The sequence below is a fragment of the Chiloscyllium punctatum genome, chromosome 20 (genome assembly GCF_047496795.1).
Source record: "Chiloscyllium punctatum isolate Juve2018m chromosome 20, sChiPun1.3, whole genome shotgun sequence".
In the NCBI taxonomy this organism is placed as follows: domain Eukaryota; kingdom Metazoa; phylum Chordata; class Chondrichthyes; order Orectolobiformes; family Hemiscylliidae; genus Chiloscyllium; species Chiloscyllium punctatum.
In genome coordinates, this window is record NC_092758.1 from 26,641,832 (window position 1) to 26,665,832 (window position 24,001).

General features: G+C 45.4%; 1 protein-coding gene across 4 annotated transcripts; it reads right to left on the bottom strand.

Annotated features, from left to right (window-relative positions):
- Positions 1 to 13,255: 13,255 nt before the first annotated feature.
- uqcrq (ubiquinol-cytochrome c reductase, complex III subunit VII) lies at positions 13,256 to 18,381 on the bottom strand. Of its 4 annotated transcripts, none has more exons than XM_072590535.1 (4): positions 18,309 to 18,381; positions 17,032 to 17,085; positions 15,887 to 16,064; positions 13,256 to 13,464 (listed from the first exon to the last, which is right to left on the bottom strand). In XM_072590535.1, exons 3-4 carry the CDS (start codon positions 16,038 to 16,040, stop codon positions 13,370 to 13,372), a joined length of 249 nt encoding a protein of 82 aa, XP_072446636.1. In that variant the 5' UTR covers positions 16,041 to 16,064; positions 17,032 to 17,085; positions 18,309 to 18,381; the 3' UTR covers positions 13,256 to 13,369. The 4 variants fall into 4 exon arrangements, with proteins under 4 accessions (XP_072446636.1, XP_072446637.1, XP_072446638.1 ...); XM_072590536.1 differs by having other exon boundaries at positions 18,286 to 18,338; XM_072590537.1 differs by lacking the exon at positions 17,032 to 17,085 and having other exon boundaries at positions 18,309 to 18,379.
- Between the last annotated feature and the right edge of the window lie 5,620 nt (positions 18,382 to 24,001).

Here is a 24,001-nt window from a genome sequence, read left to right on the forward strand (position 1 = left end):
AGAAAAAAAAGATAAGTTCTTTGTTTTAGACAGTCCTGGGATATGGGCATCACTGGCTGGCCAGGATTTATGCCTGTCCCTAGTTGCCATTGAGAAAGTAGTGGTGAGCTGCCTTTTTGAACCACTACAATGCATGTTTCTGTGTGAGAAAATACTTAGCTTCTTCCTACAACGGTAAAACTGAGATTAACTCATTTGCAAATTTGAACCTCCCTAATCTGTAAGCTCAATTATGCGTCACCATTTGGTTCGTTAATTCAGAGCTTCCCAAAGTAGGAGTTGGGAGCTGAAATTTCCGTTTTGCAAGTTCCATGGTAGCAATGGTCAAACACCCATCCCTTTCTCCCATAGGTCTTTGCCTCTCCCTGTGACAATTTACAAGCCTCAACAGTGTGGAAATGTTTGGAAAGCATTGATTTACCTGGCAAGTCACTTTAAAGATGTATTATGAATTACACCATTAACAAGTTCTGCTTAGAACACATGCTTATGCTTTAAAGTTCAAATGTTCTGGATTACCTCTTGAACCTAATTTGCACAAGCAACCCAACAAAAACATGTTTTGCAGAACTGATCAATAAGAATACACGTGAACTCAAATTCTTAAATTGCACATTAAAATAAAATTACAGACCAGAATTTCTAAGCGATGCAAAGCATCTCAGTTATTTAAAATGAACAACTATCTAATAGTTAGATATCACATTCTGAATCAAATTCAACTAGTTATTCCTATATGAAACATGTGAATGGATGTGCAAAGGGTGTAGAGTATTTCAGTTCTGAAGCAGTATCATTATACAATCCTCATACTCCAAACCAGCAAAATTAGGATTAGATTTCCAGCAATCAAAAAGAAATAAATTTGCTTTTCTTCCCACTCTCAGAAAGTCCAATTTTGCCTACATTGAAGCAGATTTTTTTTGTTTTAAACCTACATGTGATCCTAGTGAACTGAAGTGAGAGGACAGCAATCTGTTAGCGTATCAGTCACTACGTGGAATTCAAAGCATAAATATGAGCAGACCAGGTGGCTAAGAGTTGAATGATAATAACACGAGTAAAACAAATATGGTGGAGAAATTAATGGGGCTGAAGGTTAATGAATCCCCAGGACTTACTGGTTTATATCTCAAGGTGTTGAAAAGAATGGTGATAGTCAATCGATTAGTGATTATCATCCATAATTCTACAGATTTTGGATAATTGAGAAGATTGGAAGATAGCAAATTTCACACTACTATTAAAGATAGTGAGAGAGAAAACAGGAACTACAGACCTATTAGCCTTACATCATTGGAGGGAAAATTCTGGAATTTATTATAAAGGATTGGATAAGTAAACACCTGGTTAATAATGATCTAATGGGCAAAGTCAGAATATTTACAAATGGGAAGTTGTGTTTGACAAACTTAAGAGTCATAGAGATGTACAGCACAGAAACAAACCTTTGGTCCAACTTGTCCATACCGACCCCAGATATCCCAACTTAATCTAGTCTCATTTGCCAACATTTGGCCCATATCCCTCTAAACCTTTCCTATTCATATACCCATCCAGATGCCTTTTAAATGTTATAATTGTAGTCGCCTCCACAAACTCGTCTGGTAGCTCATTCCATCCACAGACCACCCTCTGCATGGGAAAGGTGCCCCTTAGATCCCTGTAAATCTTTCCTCTCTCATCTTAAACCAATCCCCTCTGGTTTTGGACTACCCCCTAACCTGGGGAAAAGACTCTATCCAAGCCCCTCATGATTTTATACACCTCTATAAATTCAACTCTCTGCCTTCAAGACCACAGGGAAAATAACACTAGCCTATTCAGCCTCTCCCTATATCTCAAATACTCCAATCCTGGCAACATCCTTGTAAATCTTTTCTGCATGCTTTCAAGTTTCACATCTTCCCTATATTGTGGAGACCAAAATTGAATACAGTTTTTCAAAAGTGGCCTAATCAATTACAGCTGCAACATGACCTCCTGACTCTTATATTTGATGCATTTACCAATAAAGGCAAATGTAGCACATGCCTTCTTTACTAACCTGTCTACTTGTGACTCCACTTTCAAATATGTATGAACTTGCACCCCAAGGTCTCTTTGATTGGCAACTCTCCCTAGGTCCTTACCATCAAGCGTATAAGTCCTGCCCTGATTTGCCTTAGCAAAATGCAGTACCTCACATTTATCTAAACTAAATTCCATCAGCCACATCTTGGCCCAATGGCTCAGCTGATTAAGGTCCCATTGTACTCTGATCTAACTCTCTTCACTGTCCACTACACCACCAATTTTGGTGTCAATTGCAAACTTACTAACCATATGTCCTTTATTTAATCCAAATCATTTATATAAATTACAAAAAGCAGTGGACCCAGCACCATTCCTTGCGGCACACTGCCAGTCACAGGCCTCCAGTCTGAGAAGAAACCATCCACCACCACTACTCTCTGTTTCCTACCTTTCAGCTAATTTTGTATCCAAATGACTAGCTATCCCTGTATTCAAGTAATCTACCATTGCTAACCAATTTATCATGCAGGACTTTGTCAAAAGCCTTGCTGGAGTCCATATAGACAACATCCACTGCTCTGCCTTCATCAATCTTATTCATCGCTTCTTCAAAAAACTCAGTCAAGTTAGTGAGATGTGATATCCCATGCAAAAAGCCATGTTGACTATCCCTAATCAATTCTTGCCTTTCCAAATACACATAGATCCAATCCCTGATAATCCCCTTCAACAACTTATCCACCACTGACATCAGGCTCAACGGTCTATAGAACTCTGTTTTTTTCTTACCATCTTTCTTAAATAATGGTACCACATTAGCTAAGGTCCAGTCTTCCAGCACCACATGTGTGGCTATCAATGATAGAACTATCTCAGTAAGGGGTCAGCAATAGCTTCCCACAAACTTCTGGAGTATTTGATCAGGTCCCAGAGGTTTAACCAGCTTTATGCCTGTTAAGACATCCAGCACTTCCTCCTCTCTAATATGGACACTTTTCAAGATATCACTATAGTCAGAGGGAAATTGAGAAACAAACTTGTAAGGAGATCTCAGCTATCTGTAAGAATAATAGGGCAGTTATGGAAGGGGATTTTAACTTTCCAAACATCGACTGGGACTGCCATAGTGTTAAAGGTTTAGATGGAGAGGAATTAGTTAAGTGTGTACAAGACAATTTTCTGATTCAGTATGTGGACGTACCTACTAGAGAAGGTGCAAAGCTTGACCTACTCTTGGGAAATAAGGCAGGGCAGGTGACTGAGGTGTCAGTGGGGGAGCACTTTGGGACCAGCGACCATAATTCTATTTGTTTTAAAATTGTGATGGAAAAGGATAGACCAGACCTAAAAGTTGAAGTTCTAAATTGGAGAAAGGCCAATTTTGATAGTATTAGGCAAGAACTTTTGAAAGCTGTTTGGAAGCAGATGTTCGCAGGTAAAGTGACGGCTGGAAAATGGGAAGCCTTCAGAAATGAGATAACGAGAATCCAGAGAAAGTATATTCCTGTCTGGGTGAAAGGGAAGGCTGGTAGGTATAGGGAATGCTGGATGACGAAAGAAATTGAGGGTTTGGTAAAGAAAAAGAAGGAAGCATATGTCAGGTATAGACAGGATAGATCGAGTGAATCCTTAGAAGACTATGAAGAAAGCAGGAGTATACTTAAGAGGGAAATCAGGAGGGCAAAATGAGGACATGAGATAGCTTTGGCAAATAGAATGAAGGCAAATCCAAAGGGTTTTTACAAATACATTAAGGACAAAAGGGTAATTAGGGAGAGAATGGGGCCCCTCAAAGATCAGCAAGGCAGCCTTTGTGTGGAGCCACAGAAAATGGGGGAGATGCTAAGTGAATATTTTGCATCAGTATTTACTGTGCAAAAAGGAAATGGAAGATATAGACTGTAGGGAAATAGATGGTGACATCTTACAAAATATACAGATTACAAAGGAGGAAGTGCTGGATGTCTTGAAACGGTTAAAAGTGGATAAATCCCCAGGACCTCATCAGGTGTACCCAAGAACTCTGGGGGAAGCGAGAGAAGTGATTGCTGGGCCTCTTGCTGAGATATTTGTATCATCGATCGCCACAGGTGAGGTGCCGGAAGACTGGAGGTTGGCAAATGTGGTGCCACTGTTTAAGAAGGGCGGTAAAGACAAGCCAGGGAACTATAGACCAGTGAGCCTGACCTCAGTGGTGGGCAAGTTGTTGGAGGGAATACTGAGGGATAGGATGTACATGTATTTGGAAAGGCAAGGACTGATTAGGGATAGTCAACATGACTTTGTGCGTGGGAAATCATGTCTCACAAACTTGATTGAGTTTTTTGAAGTAACAAAGAGGATTGATGAGGGCAGAGCAGTAGATGTGATCTATGTGGACTTCAGTAAGGTGTTTGACAAGGTTCTCCATGGGAGACTGATTAGCAAGGTTAGATTTCATGGAATACAGGAAGAATTAGCCATTTGGATACAGAACTAGCTCAAAGGTAGAAGACAGAGGGTGGTGGTGGAGGTTTGTTTTTCAGACTGGAGGCCTGTGACCAGTGGAGTGCCACAAGGATCAGTGCCGGGCCCTATACTTTTTGTCATTTACATAAATGATTTGGATGCGAGCATAAGAGGTACAGTTAGTAAGTTTGCAGATGACACCAAAATTGGAGGTGTAGTGGACAGCGAAGAGGGTTACCTCCGATTACAACAGGATCTGGACCAGATGGGCAAATAGGCTGAGAAGTGGCAGATGGAGTTTAATTCAGATAAATGTGAGGTGCGGAATTTTGGAAAAGCAAATCTTAGCAGGACTTATACACTTATTGGTAAGGTCCTGGGGAGTGTTGCTGAACAAAGAGACCTTGGAGTGCAGGTTCATAGCTCCTTGAAAGTGGAGTTGCAGGTAGATAGGATAGTGAAGAAGACATTTGGTATGCTTTCCTTTATTGTTCAGAGTATTGAGTACAGGAGTTGGGAGGTCATGTTGTAGCTGTACAGGACATTGGTTAGACCACTGTTGGAATATTACATGCAATTCTGGTCTTCTTCCTATCGGAAAGACGCTGTGAAACTTAAAAGGGTTCAGAAAAGATTTACAAGGATGTTGCCAGGGTTGGAGGATCTGAGCTACAGGGAGAGGCTGAACAGGCTGGGGCTGTTTTCCCTGGAGCGTCGGAGGCTGAAGGGTGACTTTATAGAGGTTTACAAAATTATGAGGGACATGGATAGGAAAAATAGACAAAGTCTTTTCCCTGGGGTCGGGGAGTCCAGAACTAGAGAGCATAAATTTAGGGTGAGAGGGGAAAGATATAAAAGTGGACTAAGGGGCAACATTTTCACGCAGAGGGTGGTACGTGTATGGAATGAACTGCTGGAGGATGTGGTGGAGGCTGGTACAATTGCAACATTTAAGAGGCATTTGGATGGGTATATGAATAGGAAGGGTTTGGAGGGATATGGGCCGGATGCTGGCAGGTGGGACTAGACTGGGTTGGGATATCTGGTCAGCATAGACAGGTTGGACTGAAGGTAAAAATGCCTGCCTTTTCCTCCTCTTTTCCTCCTCTCTCTACAAGAATCTCAGGGAGTCCCTCTCCCACTGCAACTCCCAGGTCATTTCCTCTGCTCTGAAGCTCTTCAACCATGTTGTGAAACAAACTCGGTACCACAGCCACATTTGCTTCCTCAGTGCATGCCTCCATAACCAACTCATCCCACACGGACTCCAGACCACCTTTAAACCAGCAGAGTTCGGACCCGAACAGGACAAACAGTACAGACTACAGATTCAAAAACACCAGCAACAGTTCTCCTTCAAGATCCTCCGCTCCACGCTTGCAACAATGTGCCGGCACCTAACCTCTCTCCAGTCAGCCCTGCCTCAGCTGAGGGCCACACTCTCTCAGAATTGCAAAGGACCCACTCTGTACTACATCCTCAGGAGAATTCATACTCTCAACAAACAGTATTTCAATTCCATCTCAAACATCAAAAACTGTAAGTACAACAAACTTTTATCCACCCACCTCCATAACCAGCGCTCCTCAAACATTCCAGAAGATTCCCCTGGCCTCGGAAACGCCATTAGCCATGCGGCTGACGCAGCCTCCACCCCCACGCTGAGTGATGATGTCACTTCCGCCCACATCATGGCCACTCCCACAGCCACTTCCGGCCCTCACATCATCGCTGATGCCACACACTCAGTGACTTCCGCCACCCCTACTGCCATGATCACCACCACTTCTGCCCCACCAGCGCCACTCACCTGCATTCTGCTGACACGCCCCCCCACAGACCCCACTGTCACTATCCCCACACCCCAGAACCCCGAGGGCAACATTACCCCAGCTCATGCCTCCACCCCCATTTCCCCCCACCATCACACCCACTCCAGGTACTGGCTCCGACCCCACTCCCATCTCCACACCCACACCAGATCCCAGCTCCCGGCCCTGCCGAGTTTTCACCATCCCTCCATACCTCCCACTCACTGAGGACGAACGATCAGTCCTCAGCAAAGGACTCACCTTCATCCCCCTCCGTCCACACATCAATGAATTTAATACACGATGTGACATCGAACAATTCCTCCGTCGCTTCCGCCTCCGAGCTTACTTTCACAATCAGGACTCCCGCCCACCTTCCGAGGACCCCTTCGCCCACCTCCAACACACTGCATCCACCTGGACACCCCGTGCTGGCCTATTACCTGCCCTCGACCTCTTCATTTCCAACTGCCGCCGGGACATTAACCGCCTCAACCTGTCTACCCCCTCCCCCACTCCAACCTCTCACCTTCACAACGCGCAGCCCTCCAATCCCTCTGCTCTAATCCCAACCTCACCATTAAGCCAGCGGATAAAGGGGGCGCAGTGGTAGTCTGGCACACTGACCTCTACACCGCTGAAGCCAAACGCCAACTCGAGGACACCTCTTCCTACTGCTCCCTCGACCATGACCCCACCCCCCATCACCAAACCATTATCTCCCAGACCATACAGAACCTCATCACCTCAGGAGATCTCCCACCCACAGCTTCCAACCTCATAGTCCGGGAACCCCGCACTGCCCGGTTCTACCTCCTTCCCAAGATCCACAAGCCTGACCACCCTGGCCGACCCATTGTCTCAGCATGCTCCTGCCCCACTGAACTCATCTCTACCTACCTCGACACTGTCCTATTCCCCCCTAGTCCAGGAACTCCTCACATACGTTCGAGACACCACCCACGCCCTCCACCTCCTCCAAGACTTCCATTTCCCCGGCCCCCAACGCCTCATCTTCACCAGGGATATCCAATCCCTCTACACCTCCATCCGCCATGACCAGGGCCTCCAAGCCCTCCGTTATTTCCTCTCCAGACGTCCCCAACAGTACCCTTCCACTGACACTCTCATTCGTTTGGCCGAACTGGTCCTCACCCTTAACAATTTCTCCTTTGAATCCTCCCCCTTCCTCCAGACAAAAGGCGTAGCCATGGGCACACGTATGGGCCCCAGCTATGCCTGTCTCTTTGTTGGCTATGTAGAACAGTTGATCTTCCGTAATTACACCGGCACCACTCCCCACCTCTTCCTCCGCTACATTGGCGCCACCTCGTGCTCCCGCGAGGAGGTTGAGCAATTCATCAACTTCACCAACACATTCCACCCTGACCTTAAATTTACCTGGACCATCTCTGACACCTCGCTCCCCTTCCTGGACCTCTCCATCTCCATTAGTGACGACCGACTTGACACTGACATTTTTTACAAACCCACCGACTCCCATAGCTATCTGGATTACACCTCTTCCCACCCTATCTCTTACAAAAATGCCATCCCGTATTCCCAATTTCTCCGCCTCCGCTGTATCTGCTCCCAGGACGACCAGTTCCACCATAGAACACACCAGATGGCCTCCTTCTTTAGAGACCGCAATTTCCCGTCCCACCTTGTTAAAGATGCCCTCCAACGCATCTCGTCCACATCCCGCCCTCAGACCCCACCCTCAGACCCCACCCCTCCAACCGTAACAAGGACAGAACGCCCCTGGTGCTCACCTTCCACCCTACAAACCTTCGCATAAACCAAATCATCCGCCGACATTTCCGCCACCTCCAAAAAGACCCCACCACCAGGGATATATTTCCCTCCCCACCTCTTTCCGCCTTCCGCAAAGACCGTTCCCTCCGTGACTACCTGGTCAGGTCCACACCCCCCTACGACCCACCCTCCCATTCTGGCACTTTCCCCTGCCACCGCAGGAACTGTAAAACCTGTGCCCACACCTCCTCCCTCATCTCTATCCAAGGCCCTAAAGGATTCTTCCACATCCATCAAAGTTTCACCTGCACATCCACTAATATCATTTATTGTATCCGTTGCTCCCGATGTGGTCTCCTCTACATTGGGGACTGGGTGCCTCCTAGCAGAGCGCTTTAGGGAACATCTCCGAGACACCCGCACCAATCAACCAAACCGCCCCGTGGCCCAACATTTCAACTCCCCCTCCCACTCTGCCGAGGACATGGAGGTCCTGGGCCTCCTTCACCGCCGCTCCCTCACCACCAGACGCCTGGAGGAAGAACGCCTCATCTTCCGCCTCTGAACACTTCAACCCCAGGGCATCAATGTGGACTTCAACAGCTTTCTCATTTCCCCTTCCCCCACCTCATCCTAGTTTCAAACTTCCAGCTCAGCACTGTCTCCTTGACTTGTCCGGACTTGTCCGACCTGCCTATCTTCTTTTCCATCTATCCACTCCACCCTGTCCTCCTTGACCTATCACCTTCATCCCCTCCCCCGCTCACCCATTGTCCTCTATGCTACTTTCTCCCCACCCCCACCCTCCTCTAGCTTATCTCTCCACGCTTCAGGCTCACTGCCTTTATTCCTGATGAAGGGCTTTTGCCCGAAACATCGATTTTGCTGCTCGTTGGATGCGGCCTGAACTGCTGTGCTCTTCCAGCACCACTAATCCAGGTTGGACTGAAGGGTCTGTACATCTATGCTGTACATCTCTATGATTCTATGACAAAGCTCTGCAACCTCTCACTGTTTAGATAAGTGTATTTTTTTCTGCCAAAATGATGAGAAACTAAGGCTCAGGTCAAGAAAAAAAACATTCAGGTATAGACGGCTAGGACGGAGTGAATCCCTAGAACAGTATAAGGCCAGTAGGAATATGTTCAAGAGGATAATCAGGAGGGCAAATAGGGGGCATGAGATAGCTTTGGCAAATAGGGTGAAGGAGAATCTAAAGGGATTCTACAAATACATCAAGGATATAAGGGTAACTAGAGAGAGAATGGAGTCCTTAATGATCAATAAAGCTGCTTATTTGGGGAACTGCAGAGATAGATGAGATACTAAACAATCAGTATTTACTGTGGAGAAAGATATGAGATTAGACAATTTGGAGAAATTAATAGTGCTACGACATGGGGTAAACCCCTCTGCTAATTTAAACCAGCAACACAGAAAAGATCCACCACGTGCTGTAATCCATTAAATTTCAGGAGGCACAAAGCTATCCCAGAGGTCACTATTAAAATCAAAAATTAACAACTTTGTTCTATATGTCCAACAGAGAATATTAAAACTAACATTTATTTCCTTTCTCTTAAACCTATCTCCTACTCTATAATTCTAGTCTGATTTTTAAAGAAATCCTGGACGGGTTGGACCGAAGGGTCTGTTTCCATGCTGTACATATCTATGACTCTATTGCTATGAAAGTGTAGAGGTACTGTATCTTTAAGAGAGTTGTAAAGCTAGCAAAGCTACCTGACACAGCACAAAATGTTCACAACAAGGTAACAATGTAACACATGTTCGACACAAATAGAGTAGTTGGGTTGCAATGAGACAAAAACAAATTCAAATTCAGCCAATCAGTTGATATTATGTCCCAAAATACCAAAATCCCAACCAAGTTAGAATTTAGTATTTTGATATTAAAACCAATTAAATGATCCAATGTTTTGGGGTATAAAACCGGATTTTTGAACACTTAGAGGGGGAACTGCCACAAAGACTGCTAGCTCATGTGCTCTCTGAGAGGTACCTCTCTGGGGAAGGAACATCAAAACCGACCTGGAGAGAAGGTACAGAGGAAAATCTACACAGGAAACTTGGCAAAGCTGACTGGTTTTGAAACAGGATTTTGAAAAAAAATCAGACTAGTATTGTAGAGTAGGATGTAAAAGATAGATTTAAGAGAAAGGAAATAGATGTTAGTTTTAATATTCTCTGTTGGACATAAAGAACAAAGTTGTTAATTTTTGATTTTAATAGTGACCTCTGGGATAGCTTTGTGCCTCTTGAAATTTAATGGATTACAGCACGTGGTGAATCTTTTCTGTGTTGCTGGTTTAAATTAGCAGAGGGGTTTACCCCATGTCGTAGCACTATTAATTTCTCCAAATTGTCTAATCTCATATCTTTCTCCACAGTAAATACTGATTGTTTAGTATCTCATCTATCTCTGCAGTTCCCCAAATAAGCAGCTTTATTGATCATTAAGGACTCCATTCTCTCTCTAGTTACCCTTATATCCTTGATGTATTTGTAGAGTCCCTTTAGATTCTCCTTCACCCTATTTGCCAATGCTATCTCATGCCCCCTATTTGCCCTCCTGATTATCCTCTTGAACATATTCCTACTGGCCTTATACTGTTCTAGGGATTCACTCGGTCCTAGCCGTCTATACCTGAATGTTTTTTTCTTGACCAGAGCCTTCGTTTCTCATCATTTTGGCAGAAAAAAATACAATTACCTAAACAGTGAGAGGTTGCAGAGCTTTGTCATAGAGTCATAGAGATGTACAGCATGGAAACAGACCCTTCAGTCCAACCTGTCTATGCCAACCAGATATCCCAACCCAATCTAGTCCCATCTGCCAGCGCCTGGCGCAGACCCCTCCAAACCCTTCCTATTCATATACCCATCCCAATGCCTCTTAAATGTTGCAATTTTAGCAGCCTCCACCACATCCTCTGGCAGCTCATTCCATACACGTACCACCCTCTGCGTGAAAAAGTTGCCCCTTAGGTCTCTTTTATATCTTTCCATCAGGGAGTCCTAGTGCATGAATTGCAGTAAGTTAGTGTACAGGTATTGAATGTAATCAGGAAAGCTAACAGTGTTATGTTTATTGTGAGGGGGACTGAATGCAAGAATAGAGGTTATATTTTAATTATCTAAAACATTGGCAAGGCTGCTGCTGGAGTAGTAGTACTGGTCACCGTACTTATAGAAGGATGTTAATATGTTGGAAATTATTTAGAGTTTTACTGGAATAAACCTGGAATGAGCAAATTGCCTTAGGAGGTAAGACTAGATAGGTTCAATCTGTATCCTCTGTAGTTTTGTAAAATCAGAGGTGGCTTTGAAACAATTGGAACATATAAGGTCCTGAGGGGAATTGACCAGGTAGATGTCGAAAAGATGCTTTCTCTTGCAGGAGAATCTAACCTTAGGGCTCAGTTTAAAAATCAGGTGTCACCTATTCAAGACAGAGATGAGAAAACATACCTTTCTGTCAGAGGGTTGAGTGTCCTTGGAATTCTTTTCCTCAAGACATTGGATGCAGGATCTTTAAATTTTTTTACAGCAAAAGTAAATATTTTCTTAAATAACATGACAACAAATTATCAGGGATGTATAGTTGAGGTTAAAATCAGATCTGCCATGATCTTATTGAATGATGGAGCAGAGTCAAACAGTTGGATTGCTTTCCATAGAATTCCTACAACGTGGAAGCATGCCATTTTGGCCACAAAGTCCACACTAACCCGTATTTCACCCATTATCCTGCATTTCCCATGGCTAATCCACCTAACCTACATATCTCCTGGACACTACAGGTAATTTATCATGGCCAATCCACCTAATCTTTGGATTGTGGGAGGAAACCTATGCAGACACAGGGAAAATGTGCAAACTCCACATAGTCACCGAAGGGTGGATTTGAACGCAACTCCCTGGCGCTGTGAAGTAACAGTGCTAAGCACTGAGCCTCCCCCGTTTTTTGTATGTTTATATTATTAGACTTCCAGAATGCTTTTGATAAGGTTCCCCATATAAGAAGTTTTTAAAAAATCAAACTGCATGGGATACGAGATAATGCTTTTTGTATAAACTAATGATTAACGAACAGACAGGAAACAGAGGATAGGAATAAATGGGACATTCTTAGGTTGACAAGCTGTGATTAGTGGGACACATCAAGGATTGGTCCTTGAGTCTAGCTGTTTATATGTTTTGAAGGTGGGTTCCAAATGTAATAGTTACAAACTTGTACACGATACAAAGCTAAATTGAAATATGTTTTGAAAAATATACAAAGCAGCTTCAGAAGCATTCAACACACTTAGTAAATGGGCAGGAATATGTCAAAGCAATATGGAAAAACATTGAGTTATCCATTTTTGGTAAAAACTGATGTGCAGTGTATTTCTTAACTGGCAAACTTGGAAACCGTGGATATACAAAATGACCAAGGTGTCCTTGTTAAGTCACTAAAGGCCAAGATACAGATCCAGAGAGTTATTAGGAATGCTAATGGATGTTAGCCTTAATTGCTCAAGGATTTGAGTACCCAAGCACTGAAAGTCCTGTTGCAACTGTAAAGGAACTACATATTGAACACAGAGTTCAATATGTAGTTTTGGCCTCCTCATCTCAAGTAAGGTATCATTGTGAATAGTAGGAGTGTAACAAAAGGTTGACCAGTTTTGATCTTGTTACAGCAGGAATGTCGTACGAAGACAGATTGGGCAAACTGCCCTTTATTTTTTACAGTTTCTAAGAATAAAGCTGATCTTATTGAAACTTATAAAATACTCAAAGAGTTAGGCATGGTGGGTGCAGGTAATATGATGGGGTGATTAAAACCAAGGTGCACAATGTAAGGATGATGCCACTTAAGTCTGTGATGAAGAATGTTTTTGTTCTAGAGGGTTGTGAACCTTTGAAACTCTCTGTTACAGAGGACCATGGAAGTCCAATCTTTGAGCACATAGAGATCAATACATTTCTGATTGCAATAACATACAGGGTTAGAGGGATGGGTAAAAGGCACTGAAGTGTTCGATTATTTATTATTGTATTGAATGGCAGGTCACATCTTATGGGCTGAATGATCTACTCTTGTACCTATGAATGGTTCAATATCTTGCGCGCCCCCCACCCTCCTCAGTTTATGTCTATTGATCAAGAACTTTACCAATCATATTGTTTAGTGAAGTGAATGCACAACAGGCTGCACACTTTATATTTTATTTCTAAACACAGACATTTATTTCAGTGAAAGTTAGCAGTTAGTTAGGAATACACATGGTAAATCAGTAGAAACTCTCTCTTCCAAACACCACCATTTATTTATCATTCACATAGTCAGCCGGATTCTTCCTCATTGACATTTCATGTTCATTTGTGGCCCAGGTATAAATAAGATATGAGATCACAAATGCTGGAAAATAAAATATGCACCAGTTTAACTTCTAAATCAGACCACTGACAAAGAATACAAAACACCCACACTTTCAGCGGGAATTAATTCTTATTCAGATAAAAACAAAGTATTGAGGTGCTGGAGACATGAAATAAAAACAAAGTGCTGGAGAAACCCAGCAGGTCTGACAGTATCTATGGAGAGTCAGAAAGAGTACATGGTTTGAGTTTAATATGGAACTGAAGAGGGATGGAAAACCGATGGGTTTTATGCTATAAAATGAGGGGAGCATGTGCAAGAGGAATAGAGGGCAACAGTGTTCCACGTAAAAGGTGGAGGCAGTATCAATGAGAGTAGACAAGACGTAGATAAATAGTAGGTATTAATTGTAGAAAGTGGATTAGTTCTACTGGGAACTGCACCTCATTTTCTGCTTAGACACTTTATAGCTTTCAGGACTCCGTGAGTTTGACAACTTCACACCTGGTTCTTTATATTTTCGACTATCATAAGCACTCCGTTTGGCTGTTGCTCTGGTGCACCTAAACCATCTGCTCCACTTCTCCCTTCTTCCAGCTCCCCTCCTTTTTTGCAGAAAAACACCCATCCCTTCTCCACCTCATTCAGTTCTGAAGAGTCATACTGGAATCAAAATATTAGGAGGTGCTGCCTGACCTCATGAGTTTCTCCAGCACTTGTGCTTTCATTACAGTTCTTCTTCTGAACCAGCATACAAAATTAAACTCTGCTCTATTTGGGATGGCACTAAAAACAAAATATCCACTTCACCATTTTAATCCACTGCAACATTCTGTTTCTTAGATGATCATTATTGATGCCTGTGCTCTATCCTTGCCTAAACCAAACTATGAGCAATATAAATGGAGTTTGTGACCTCAATATACAGATTCGCATGGCATGTGTATTAGCATATTAAGCTTCATAGAACATTGCAGTGCAGTACAGGCCCTTCAGCCCTCGACGTTACACCGACCTGTAGAACCAATCTAACCTACACTATTCCATTCTCATCCACATGCCTATCCAATGCCCATTTAATGCCCTTAAAGTTAGGGAGTCTAGTACTACTGTTGCAGGTAGTGTGTTCCATGCCCCTACTACTCTTGAGTAAAGAAACTACCTGACATCAGTCCTCTATCTATCACCCCTCAATTTAAAGCTATGCCCCCTCGTGCTAGCCATCGCCATCCGAGGAAAAAGGCTCTCACTGTCCACCCTATCTAACCCTCTGTTTATCTTATATGTCTCAATTAAGTCACTACTCAACTTTCTCTGTAACGAAAACAGCCTCAAGTCCCTCAGCCTTTCCTTGTAAGACCTTCCCTCCATATCAGGCAACATCCTAATAAACCTCCTCCAAACCCTTTCCAAAGCTTCCACATCCTTCCTATATTGCAGTGACCAGAACTGTGTGCATTACTCCAAATGTGGTTGCACCAGTGTTTTGTTCAGCTACAGCATGGTCTCATGGTTCCAAAACTCAATCCCTCTACCAATAAAAGCCAATACACTGTATATCTTCTTAACACCCTTATCAACCTGGGTGGCAACTTTCAAGGATCTATGTACCTGGACACCAAGATCTCTCTGCTCATCTACGCTTTCAAGAATCCTACCAATAGCCCAGTTCTCTGCATTCCAGTTACTCCTTCCGAAGTGAATCACCTCACACTTTTCTGCATTAAACTCTATTTGCCACCTCTCAGCCCAGCTCTGCAGCTTTTGTATGTCTCTCTGTAACCTACAACATCTTTCGGCACTATCCACAACCCTACCAACCTTAGTGTCATCCACAAATTTACTAGCCCACCCTTCTATGCCCTCATCCAGGTCATTTATAAAAATGACAAACAACAATGGACCCAAAACAGATCCTTGCGGTACCCCACTAGTAACTAAACTCTAGGATGAATATTTCCCATCAACCACCACCCTCTGTCTTCTTTCAGCTAGCCAATTTCTGATCGACATCACCAAATCGCCCTCAATCCCATGCCTCCGTATTTTGTGCAATAGCCTACCATGGAGAATTTTATCAAACGCTTTTCTGAAATCCATATACACCACATCAACCATTTTACCCTCATCCACCTGTTTGGTCACCTTCTCAAGAACGCACTAAGGATCATTGTGCTTTTGTTGATAAAGTGGACAAGATGAATAGTAAATTGAATGTTTTTATAATAGCATAAATGCTTAATTTCCTTACTTATTAAATTATAGTATTTTTACCTATGAGAATTGACCAATAATTCAATGCATGTTTTCAAAATTAACACAGGATCCAAGTGGGACCATACAAATAAAACTTTTATCTGCAATTAGTGGAACACGGCCTAGACTTCATTTGTAAGGTAAAACCTAAAACTTTACATGTCATTTCTATACAGAAAATGTCTGAAAACACTACGATACATACGTGGAACAATCCGTAACACTTGACCCTTGAATCGCCTCCATGTATTGGGAATGCCTTTGGAGAAATAATTTGCAAATGCCCTTTGTTCAAATGGAGAGATGGTATAGGTGATAATGTGCCGCACTTTGATCAAGTTTCCAAAGTGGCGACCCATTTTGTGGCCACTTATTCAGAAGTTCTATGGTAAACAGAAATGCAAAAACATCTTGGATAATTCAGGCATAAAAACAATAGCAGCAAACTGAACAATCTATCATTACTGAATTAATGAAATACTGTATTATCTTCACAAGTCACAGCACATGTTAATCTCACTGTCACAAACTGGGCCAATATTGAAGGGTTCCACCCACAGAAAATATGCAGTTGACTTAAGAAAATTTCTCGAGTGAACTTTGCTGAGGACTTGAATGTCTGAAAATATGGAGGAAATAAAATGCAGCTTTAAGAAAAAGTTGATCACATGAAAGTTGTAGTGGCATGCTACTTTTGTGCATTTCTGCAGTCCTTAGAAAGCATCCTTAGAAAGCAGAGGTGATAGCAGGAAGGGAGTTCCAGCATTTTCACCTAGTAACAACAAATGAACAGTGATATAGTTCCACAATGGTATGTGACTTGCATGGAACTTGCAGGCAACATTCCCTCCAAGCCATGCATGCACAGCTGCTCCAATGTTCAGCACACGCAGCGCTGATTTGCACTTCCAGAAGTTACTGCTGCACATAGCCGATAAGAAAGTTAAACAGCACACTGCTTGCAGGTGATGGTGCACCCTTACATCTCTCATTCTTATCTACCCGGGATGAGAGATACGCTTTTATAGATCCTTTTGAAAGAGAAGGCAGGATGGAATAAGGGGAATAATGACTGAAGAATCACTGCCTACAAAGAACACAGTGAGACTATGAAGTCGCTGGCCCAGTCAGAACAGTGAAAATCCTGGATTGCTACATAAAACAGAATTAGATCATTTGGATAAAAGTGAGACAAGACTCACTGAAAAGAGAGTCAGTAGATCAATGGACAATTTAGTCCAGGTTCATTCCATCATTCAATTATGCTTTACATTCACATATGCAGCCATCACTTGCAAGGTGAGAAATTATTGCCCATTGCTAACTGCCAGTTACAAAGTGATAACATACCACCTCTTGGTGAAAATACTTCCAAAGCACAATCCACAATTCCAGAAATTGACCCTATAATGAAACAGGAATGTCAATCACTTTCAAACTGAAATTGGGAATGCAACTTGAAAGGGAACTTACAGCTAGTGCCTATTGCTCGTCTTCTTGGGCAGTAAAGGCTATGGATTTGGGAAGCTTTGACAAATTTCTCCAGCACACTTTGTAGATGCTCCTACAATATATGTTTAAGCAGGTCATTTGCTGCCAATCAATAAGGTAGCTTTATTCTAGAGGATGGTGAACACCTTGAGAGGTAGTGGTGTCCATCAATGAGAATAAAATGGTCACTAAACACTTTCATCTGGCTGCCTGTTTAATTGTCCATCAACATTCACAACTGAATGTGGCATGATTGCAGAGTTCCAACCTGAACTGTTGGTTGTGGGACTGCACATTTTTTTCCTGTTTAGTAGTTTAGCACTACGGCTTTACAACATTAGCATTGTACTCCTAAAGATACCTATTTCGGCACCTACCATATTCTTCTACAAACTTCACTGAATCAGAGTTAGCACTTGGCCTGATTAAAATCATTAATCTGAGAAATACGAAGGTGGAGATTTCAGGTTGTGATGAAATAATTCCATACAGGTCTCAGATGCCCAGTTTTGTGCTGATAGATTCAGTGTGAATCTACAACATTGAGCACTTGGGTGGTGTCACACAGAATGATGCTAATCTGTCCCTGCCTCAAACTCATAAACGTTACAATCCATGCCCCACAAAAATCGATCAATCTCAGTTGTTACAAGTTTCACTGGACCCTAGACTCAACATCTTCCCACAAAAAGGCAGCTGGAGATTTCTGATTCCCCCTGGCTGTCATGTTCTTTCCGACATCGCCCCTAAACCGCTGCCTTGTCCTGGACCCTTTCACGGTGGGTCATTCCAAACCATCCCTCCAAGGTGAAGCCTGAAATCTGAAATCACATTGTAAGATGGGCCCTGAAACCCCCCCGCCCCCGGCAGTAACACGGGGGGTTGCTGGCGAACGATGCACTTGCTGTGGAACCAGCCTAGTGTTTGCTGGTGGTGTGCAGTCTCGGCGGCGCTCGGCCCTGGGGGGTCCTCGGGACTATGTGCGGCCCTCCACCCGGGAACCCTCACCCACCACCTCCATGCGACATTAAACTCTCACCCCCCCTCCCCCTATCATTCCATGGCTCCACGGTTGGTACATGAATGACATTTACCCTCCCTCCTTGACTCTACCTTTCTCATTCCGACCCCCTCACCTTCTCCTCTCCGACCTTGGCTCCGACAGTAATGGCGGCGCCCCACCTCCCGCAAGCCCTTCCCTCCCTCCCCCCTTACGTCCCTCCCCCCTTACGTCCCTGCGTCAGACGTAAGCCGGCCTGCCCACGTGCCTCCGGGATGTTACAAATGTCACTGCAGGGATGACATGGAGGTGATGCTGTTGGACTGAAAATTAAAAATCATACAAAAACCAGGTGGTTGTGATGAAGGAGCAGCACTCCGAAAGCTAGTGCTTCTAATTAAACCTTTTGGACTATAACTGGTGTTGTGTTTTCCTATTTTCCTGGTGGTGGCAATTGAATAAAGATTCGTGCACTTTGTGTCTTTCACTGTGTCTCACACTGCACACACACACCATGGGTGCTGGGCAAAAATAAGCACTACCGCAGTTAGGCAGTAGTGTGAGGGTAAAAAAAAGATAACCTGGTGTTGTGTGATTTTTAACACTGCAGGGATGAACGTGTACTGGAATAATGCTCACGGCATGCATGGTCTTCTGGTTAATGACCACATCCAGCACCACAGGAGACTGTGTGCTTTATCTGCCTTTCCAGCTCCATTTTTAAAAAAATTTCAAAACTATATTCATAAAAAAAGACTTTGTATATATGCATTATGTGGAGGTGCCAATGTTGGACTGGGGTGGACAAAGTTAAAAAACACAGGACACTAGGTTATAATCCAACAGGTGTATTTGAAAGTACAAGTTTTCAGAGCACTGCTCCTTCAACAGGTCCACTAGCTACCTGACAAAGGAGCAGTGCACCGAAAGCTTGTACTTTCAAATAAGCCTTATTTACTATAACCAGGTTTTGTGTGATTTTTAACTATATATACATTGACGCAAAGTAATTTGGTTCTGTACAGTAGTATACCAAGCAAACAAACAAAACATTGCACTTTGACTATCTCAAAAAAAAACAAAGACCTCTCTTACACAAACTAGTATTTACATATATTTGAGAAATTGGGAGGGTCCCACAATTGAACAGATCCCCATCTACCTTCAGCAGAAAGACCTCAGATGATGGTCTTTCCACACTGCGTCTTCGCTGCAGCTGCCTTTAGTGTGCCTTTCAGTACGTAGTCCTGGACCTTGGAATGCATCAGTTTGCAACACTCTGTTGGGGTTAACTCCTTGTTCTGGAAGACCAAGAAGGCTCGAGCAAACCGAAGAGCATCTTTCACTGAGTTGATAGTCCATGAGGTGCGGTTGACGTCTGTCTCAGTGTGTGTCCCAGGAACAGACCATATAGCACAAAGTTCTGCATCATGGAGCAGCTCAGGACAAACCTCGGCAAAAACCACTGCATCATCCTCCAGACTTCATTTGCAAAGGTACATTCCAGAAAGAGATGTGTGACAATGTCTACCTTCCTGCAACCACTTTGAGGGCCTTCCACCTCCATTTAGATATAGCCCATCTCCCTCATCTTTGATGGTTTGTGTTATCCTAACCAGCTTTTCTATTTTCCTAATCAACCTCTTCAGAGCTGTATTGACACTCTTGTGAAGTAGGTGGGACTGGAACCTAGGCCTCCTAGCTCAGTGGTGGGGAAACTATCATTATACACAAGAGCTCTTTTTATAGGCTTTGCACATAAATTATTTATTTTTTCTTTTTTTTCTCTTTTTTTTACCCCCACACTACCGCCTAACTGCGGTAGTGCTTATTTTTCCCCAGCACGCATGGTGTGTGTGTGCAGGTGTGAAACACAGTGAAAGACACAAAGTGCACGAATCTTTATTCAATTTCCACCACCAGGAAGATAGGAAAACACCCGAGTGGCCAGTGACAAGCACTGCCCTTCAAACCACAGGGCAATGCTGTGTGAGCAAAACAGTGAAGGGGAGGGTAGGGATTAAATTAAAATAGAGTTGGACGGGGAAATAATGCACTCCACTCCCTGCGGTGCCCACCTCTCCCTGAACGACTCCAGGGTGTTGGTGGACACCGCGTGCTCCTTCTCCAAGGACACCCGGGCTCTAATGTAACCCCGGAAGAGGGGCAGGCAGTCGGCCCTAACGACCCCCTCCACGGCCCGCTGCCTGGACCTGTTGATGGCCAGTTTGGCCAGGCCCAGGAGCAGACCCACGAGGAGGTCTTCGGACCTGCCCTCCCTCCTCCGTACCGTGTGCCCGAAGATCAGGAGCGTGGGACTGAAGTGCAAGCAAAAGCAGAGGAGAAGGTTTTTGAGAAAATCAAAAAGGGAGTGCAAACGCCCACATCCAATATATACATGGTCCACGGACTCCACAGCGCCACAGAACAAGCAGTTGGGCTGGGAGTCCGTGAACCACCGCAACCTGCGGTTGCAGGGGACCGCTGCGTGCAGCACCGTCCACCCCAGATCCCCGAGAGAAAGGGGGAGGACTCCCGCGTAGAGAGACCTCCACTGGGGATCTCCACCGCCCGGTGGCAAATGGGCACACCAAGGCGTGTCCGGACGGTGGATGAGGGAGAAGAGGTGGACGGTGTGCAGCAGCAGTCTATACAGGGCCTTCCTTTTTATATCTTTGAAGGAAACAAAATTAAAATTCCGGAGGCGGCTCAGGTTGTGGGGCACAGGCTCCCGTGGGAAGTACGGGACCTTGGGGCCAATGTGAAATTCCGTCCGGGCTGAGGTGAGCGCGGACGGGATCCCACCGCACACCTGAGCGTCCTCCAACTGGTGCACTACGTCAGGTCCGAGCACCGCCATTTTAAGGCGTCGGATGGCGGTGGCCACGTACCGGACGTCTACCGCTGCCCTGCTCGCTATGTCCTGCGGCAGCATCCAGCCCAGGCCCCCGGCACCCAGCACGTCCCCGACCCTGGTCGCCCTCGCCGCCACGGCCCTCCCCTCCAACAGCCACACGAACCCGCGAGTACGGAGGTGCGGATTCCTGAGCAACGGCTCCCTGACGACAGCTGCTACTCCAGCCGGAGGGTAGGCGCGACGCGATTCGACCATGTTCCAAACAGTGATCAGGTCCTGGTAAAAGACAGGCAGCGTCTTGAGGGCTACCTCCAAACCGTCACGGTCGACGAACAAGAGCTGCGTGTCGTCGTTGAGGTTACGCACCTGGCGGAAAAAATACGTCACCAGGGCGCACCACCGAGGAGGAGGCTCGATGTAAAGGTATCGCCGCAAGGTCTGAAGGCGGAAGGTCGTGACCTGGGTGCGGACGCACACATAAATTATTTATTGGAAACACAGGTGATTAAATGGTGGTTATTTTTTTTTACTCTATTTATTTTTTTTTCTCTTTTTTTTTGTTTTTTTTCTTCTTTTTTTTTAAAAAATTTAACCCCCACACTACCGCCTAACTGCGGTATTGCTTATTTTTTCCCCAGCACCCATGGTGTGTGTGTGTGTGCAGGTGTGAGACACAGTGAAAGACACAAAGTGTACGAATCTTTATTCAATTTCCACCACCAGGAAGATATGAAAAACACCCGAGTGGCCAGTGACAAGCACTGCCCTTCAAACCACAGGGCAATGCTGTGTGAGCAAAACAGTGAAGGGGAGAGTAGGGACTAAATCAAAATAGAGTTGGAGGGAGAAATGATACACTCCACTCCCTGCGGCACCCACCTCTCCCTGAACGACTCCAGGGTGTTGGTGGACACCGCGTGCTCCTTCTCCAAGGACACCCGGGCTCTAACGTAACCCCGGAAGAGGGGCAGGCAGTCGGCCCTAACGACCCCCTCCACGGCCCGCTGCCTGGACCTGTTGATGGCCAGTTTGGCTAGGCCCAGGAGCAGACCCACGAGGAGGTCTTCGGACCTGCCCTCCCTCCTCCGTACCGAGTGCCCGAAGATCAGGAGCGTGGGACTGAAGTGCAGCCAGAAACAGAGGAGAAGGTTTTTGAGAAAATCAAAAAGGGAGTGCAAACGCCCACACCCAATATATACATGGTCCACGGACTCCACAGCGCCACAGAACAAGCAGTTGGGCTGGGAGTCCATGAACCACCGCAATCTGCGGTTGCAGGGGACTGCTGCGTGCAGCACCCTCCACCCCAGATCCCCGAGAGAAAGGGGGAGGACTCCCGCGTAGAGAGCCCTCCACTGGGGATCCCCACCGCCCGGTGGCAAATGGGCACGCCAAGGCGTGTCCGGACGGTGGATGAGGGAGAAGAGGTGGACGGTGTGCAGCAGCAGTCGATACAGGGCCTTCCTTTTTATATCCTTAAAAGACACAAAATTAAAATTCCGGAGGCGGCTCAGGTTGTGGGGCACAGGCTCCCGCGGGAAGTACGGGACCTTGGGGCCAATGTGAAATTCCGTCCGGGCCGGGGTGAGCGCGGACGGGATCCCACCGCACACCTGAGCGTCCTCCAACTGGTGCACTACGTCGGGTCCGAGCACCGCTGTTTTAAGGCGTCGGATGGCGGTGGCCACGTACCGGACGTCTACCGCTGCCCTGCTCGCTATGTCCTGCGGCAGCGTCCAGCCCAGGCCCCCGGCACCCAGCACGTCCCCGACCCTGGTCGCCCTCGCCGCCACGGCCCTCCCCTCCGACAGCCACTCGAACCCGCGAGTACGGAGGTGCGGATTCCTGAGCAACGGCTCCCTGACGACAGCCGCTACTCCAGCCGGAGGGTAGGCGCGACGCGATTCGACCATGTTCCAGACAGTGATCAGGTCCTGGTAAAAGACAGGCAGCACCTTGAGGGAGATCTCCAAACCGTCACGGTCGACGAACAGGAGCTGCGTGTCGTAGTTGAGGTTACGCACCTGGCGGAAAAAATACGTCACCAGGGCGCACCACCGAGGAGGAGGCTCGATGTAAAGGTATCGCCGCAAGGTCTGAAGGCGGAACGTCGTGACCTGGGTGCGGACGCACACATAAATTATTTATTGGAAACACAGGTGATTAAATGGTGGTTATTAGATGCAATAAAAAAGGTGTTTTGATGATGGGGAAAAATGTTCAATTAAGACAGTTGTGTCGAAGAACACTTCAAGATGATACGAAGATAGGTGGAGTTGTGGACAGTGAGGAGGGCTGTTGTCGGCTGCAGAGGGACTTAGATATGATGCAGAGCTGGGCTGAGGAGTGGCAGATGGAGTTCAACCCTGCCAAGTGTGAGGTTATCCATTTTGGAAGAACAAATAAGAATGCGGAATACAGGGTTAATGGTAGGGTTCTTAGTCAGGTGGAGGAACAGAGGGATCTTGGGGTCTATGTACATAGATCTTTGAAGGTTGCCACTCAGGTGGATAGAGTTTGTAAGAAGGCCTATGGAGTATTATCGTTCATTAGCAGAGGGATTGAATTCAAGAGTCGTGAAGTGATGTTGCAGCTGTACAGGACTTTGGTTAGGCCACAGTTGGAGTACTGTGTGCAGTTCTGGTCGCCTCACTTTAGGAAAGATGTGGAAGCTTTGGAGAGGGTGCAGAGAAGATTTACCAGGATGTTGCCTGGAATTGGAGAGTAGGTCGTACGAGGATAGGTTGAGAATTCTCAGCCTTTTCTCGTTGGAACGGCGAAGGATGAGGGGTGACTTGATAGAGGTTTATAAGATGATCAGAGGAATAGATAGAGTAGACAGTCAAACTTTTTCCCCGGGTACAACAGAGTGTTACAAGGGGTCATAAATTTAAGGTGAAGGGTGGAAGGTATAGGGGAGATGTCAGGGGTGGGTTCTTTACCCAGAGGGTGGTGGGGACATGGAATGTGCT

Excerpts from the sequence above, each read along its gene's own strand:
- uqcrq (XM_072590535.1), bottom strand. The coding sequence starts at position 16,040 with ATGGGTCGCCACTTTGGAAACTTGATCAAAGTGCGGCACATTATCACC. Across the intron at positions 13,465-15,886 it reads AGTGTTACGGATTGTTCCAC|CATTTGTGATCTCATATCTT; the intron begins GTATGTATCGTA and ends TTTATTTTCCAG.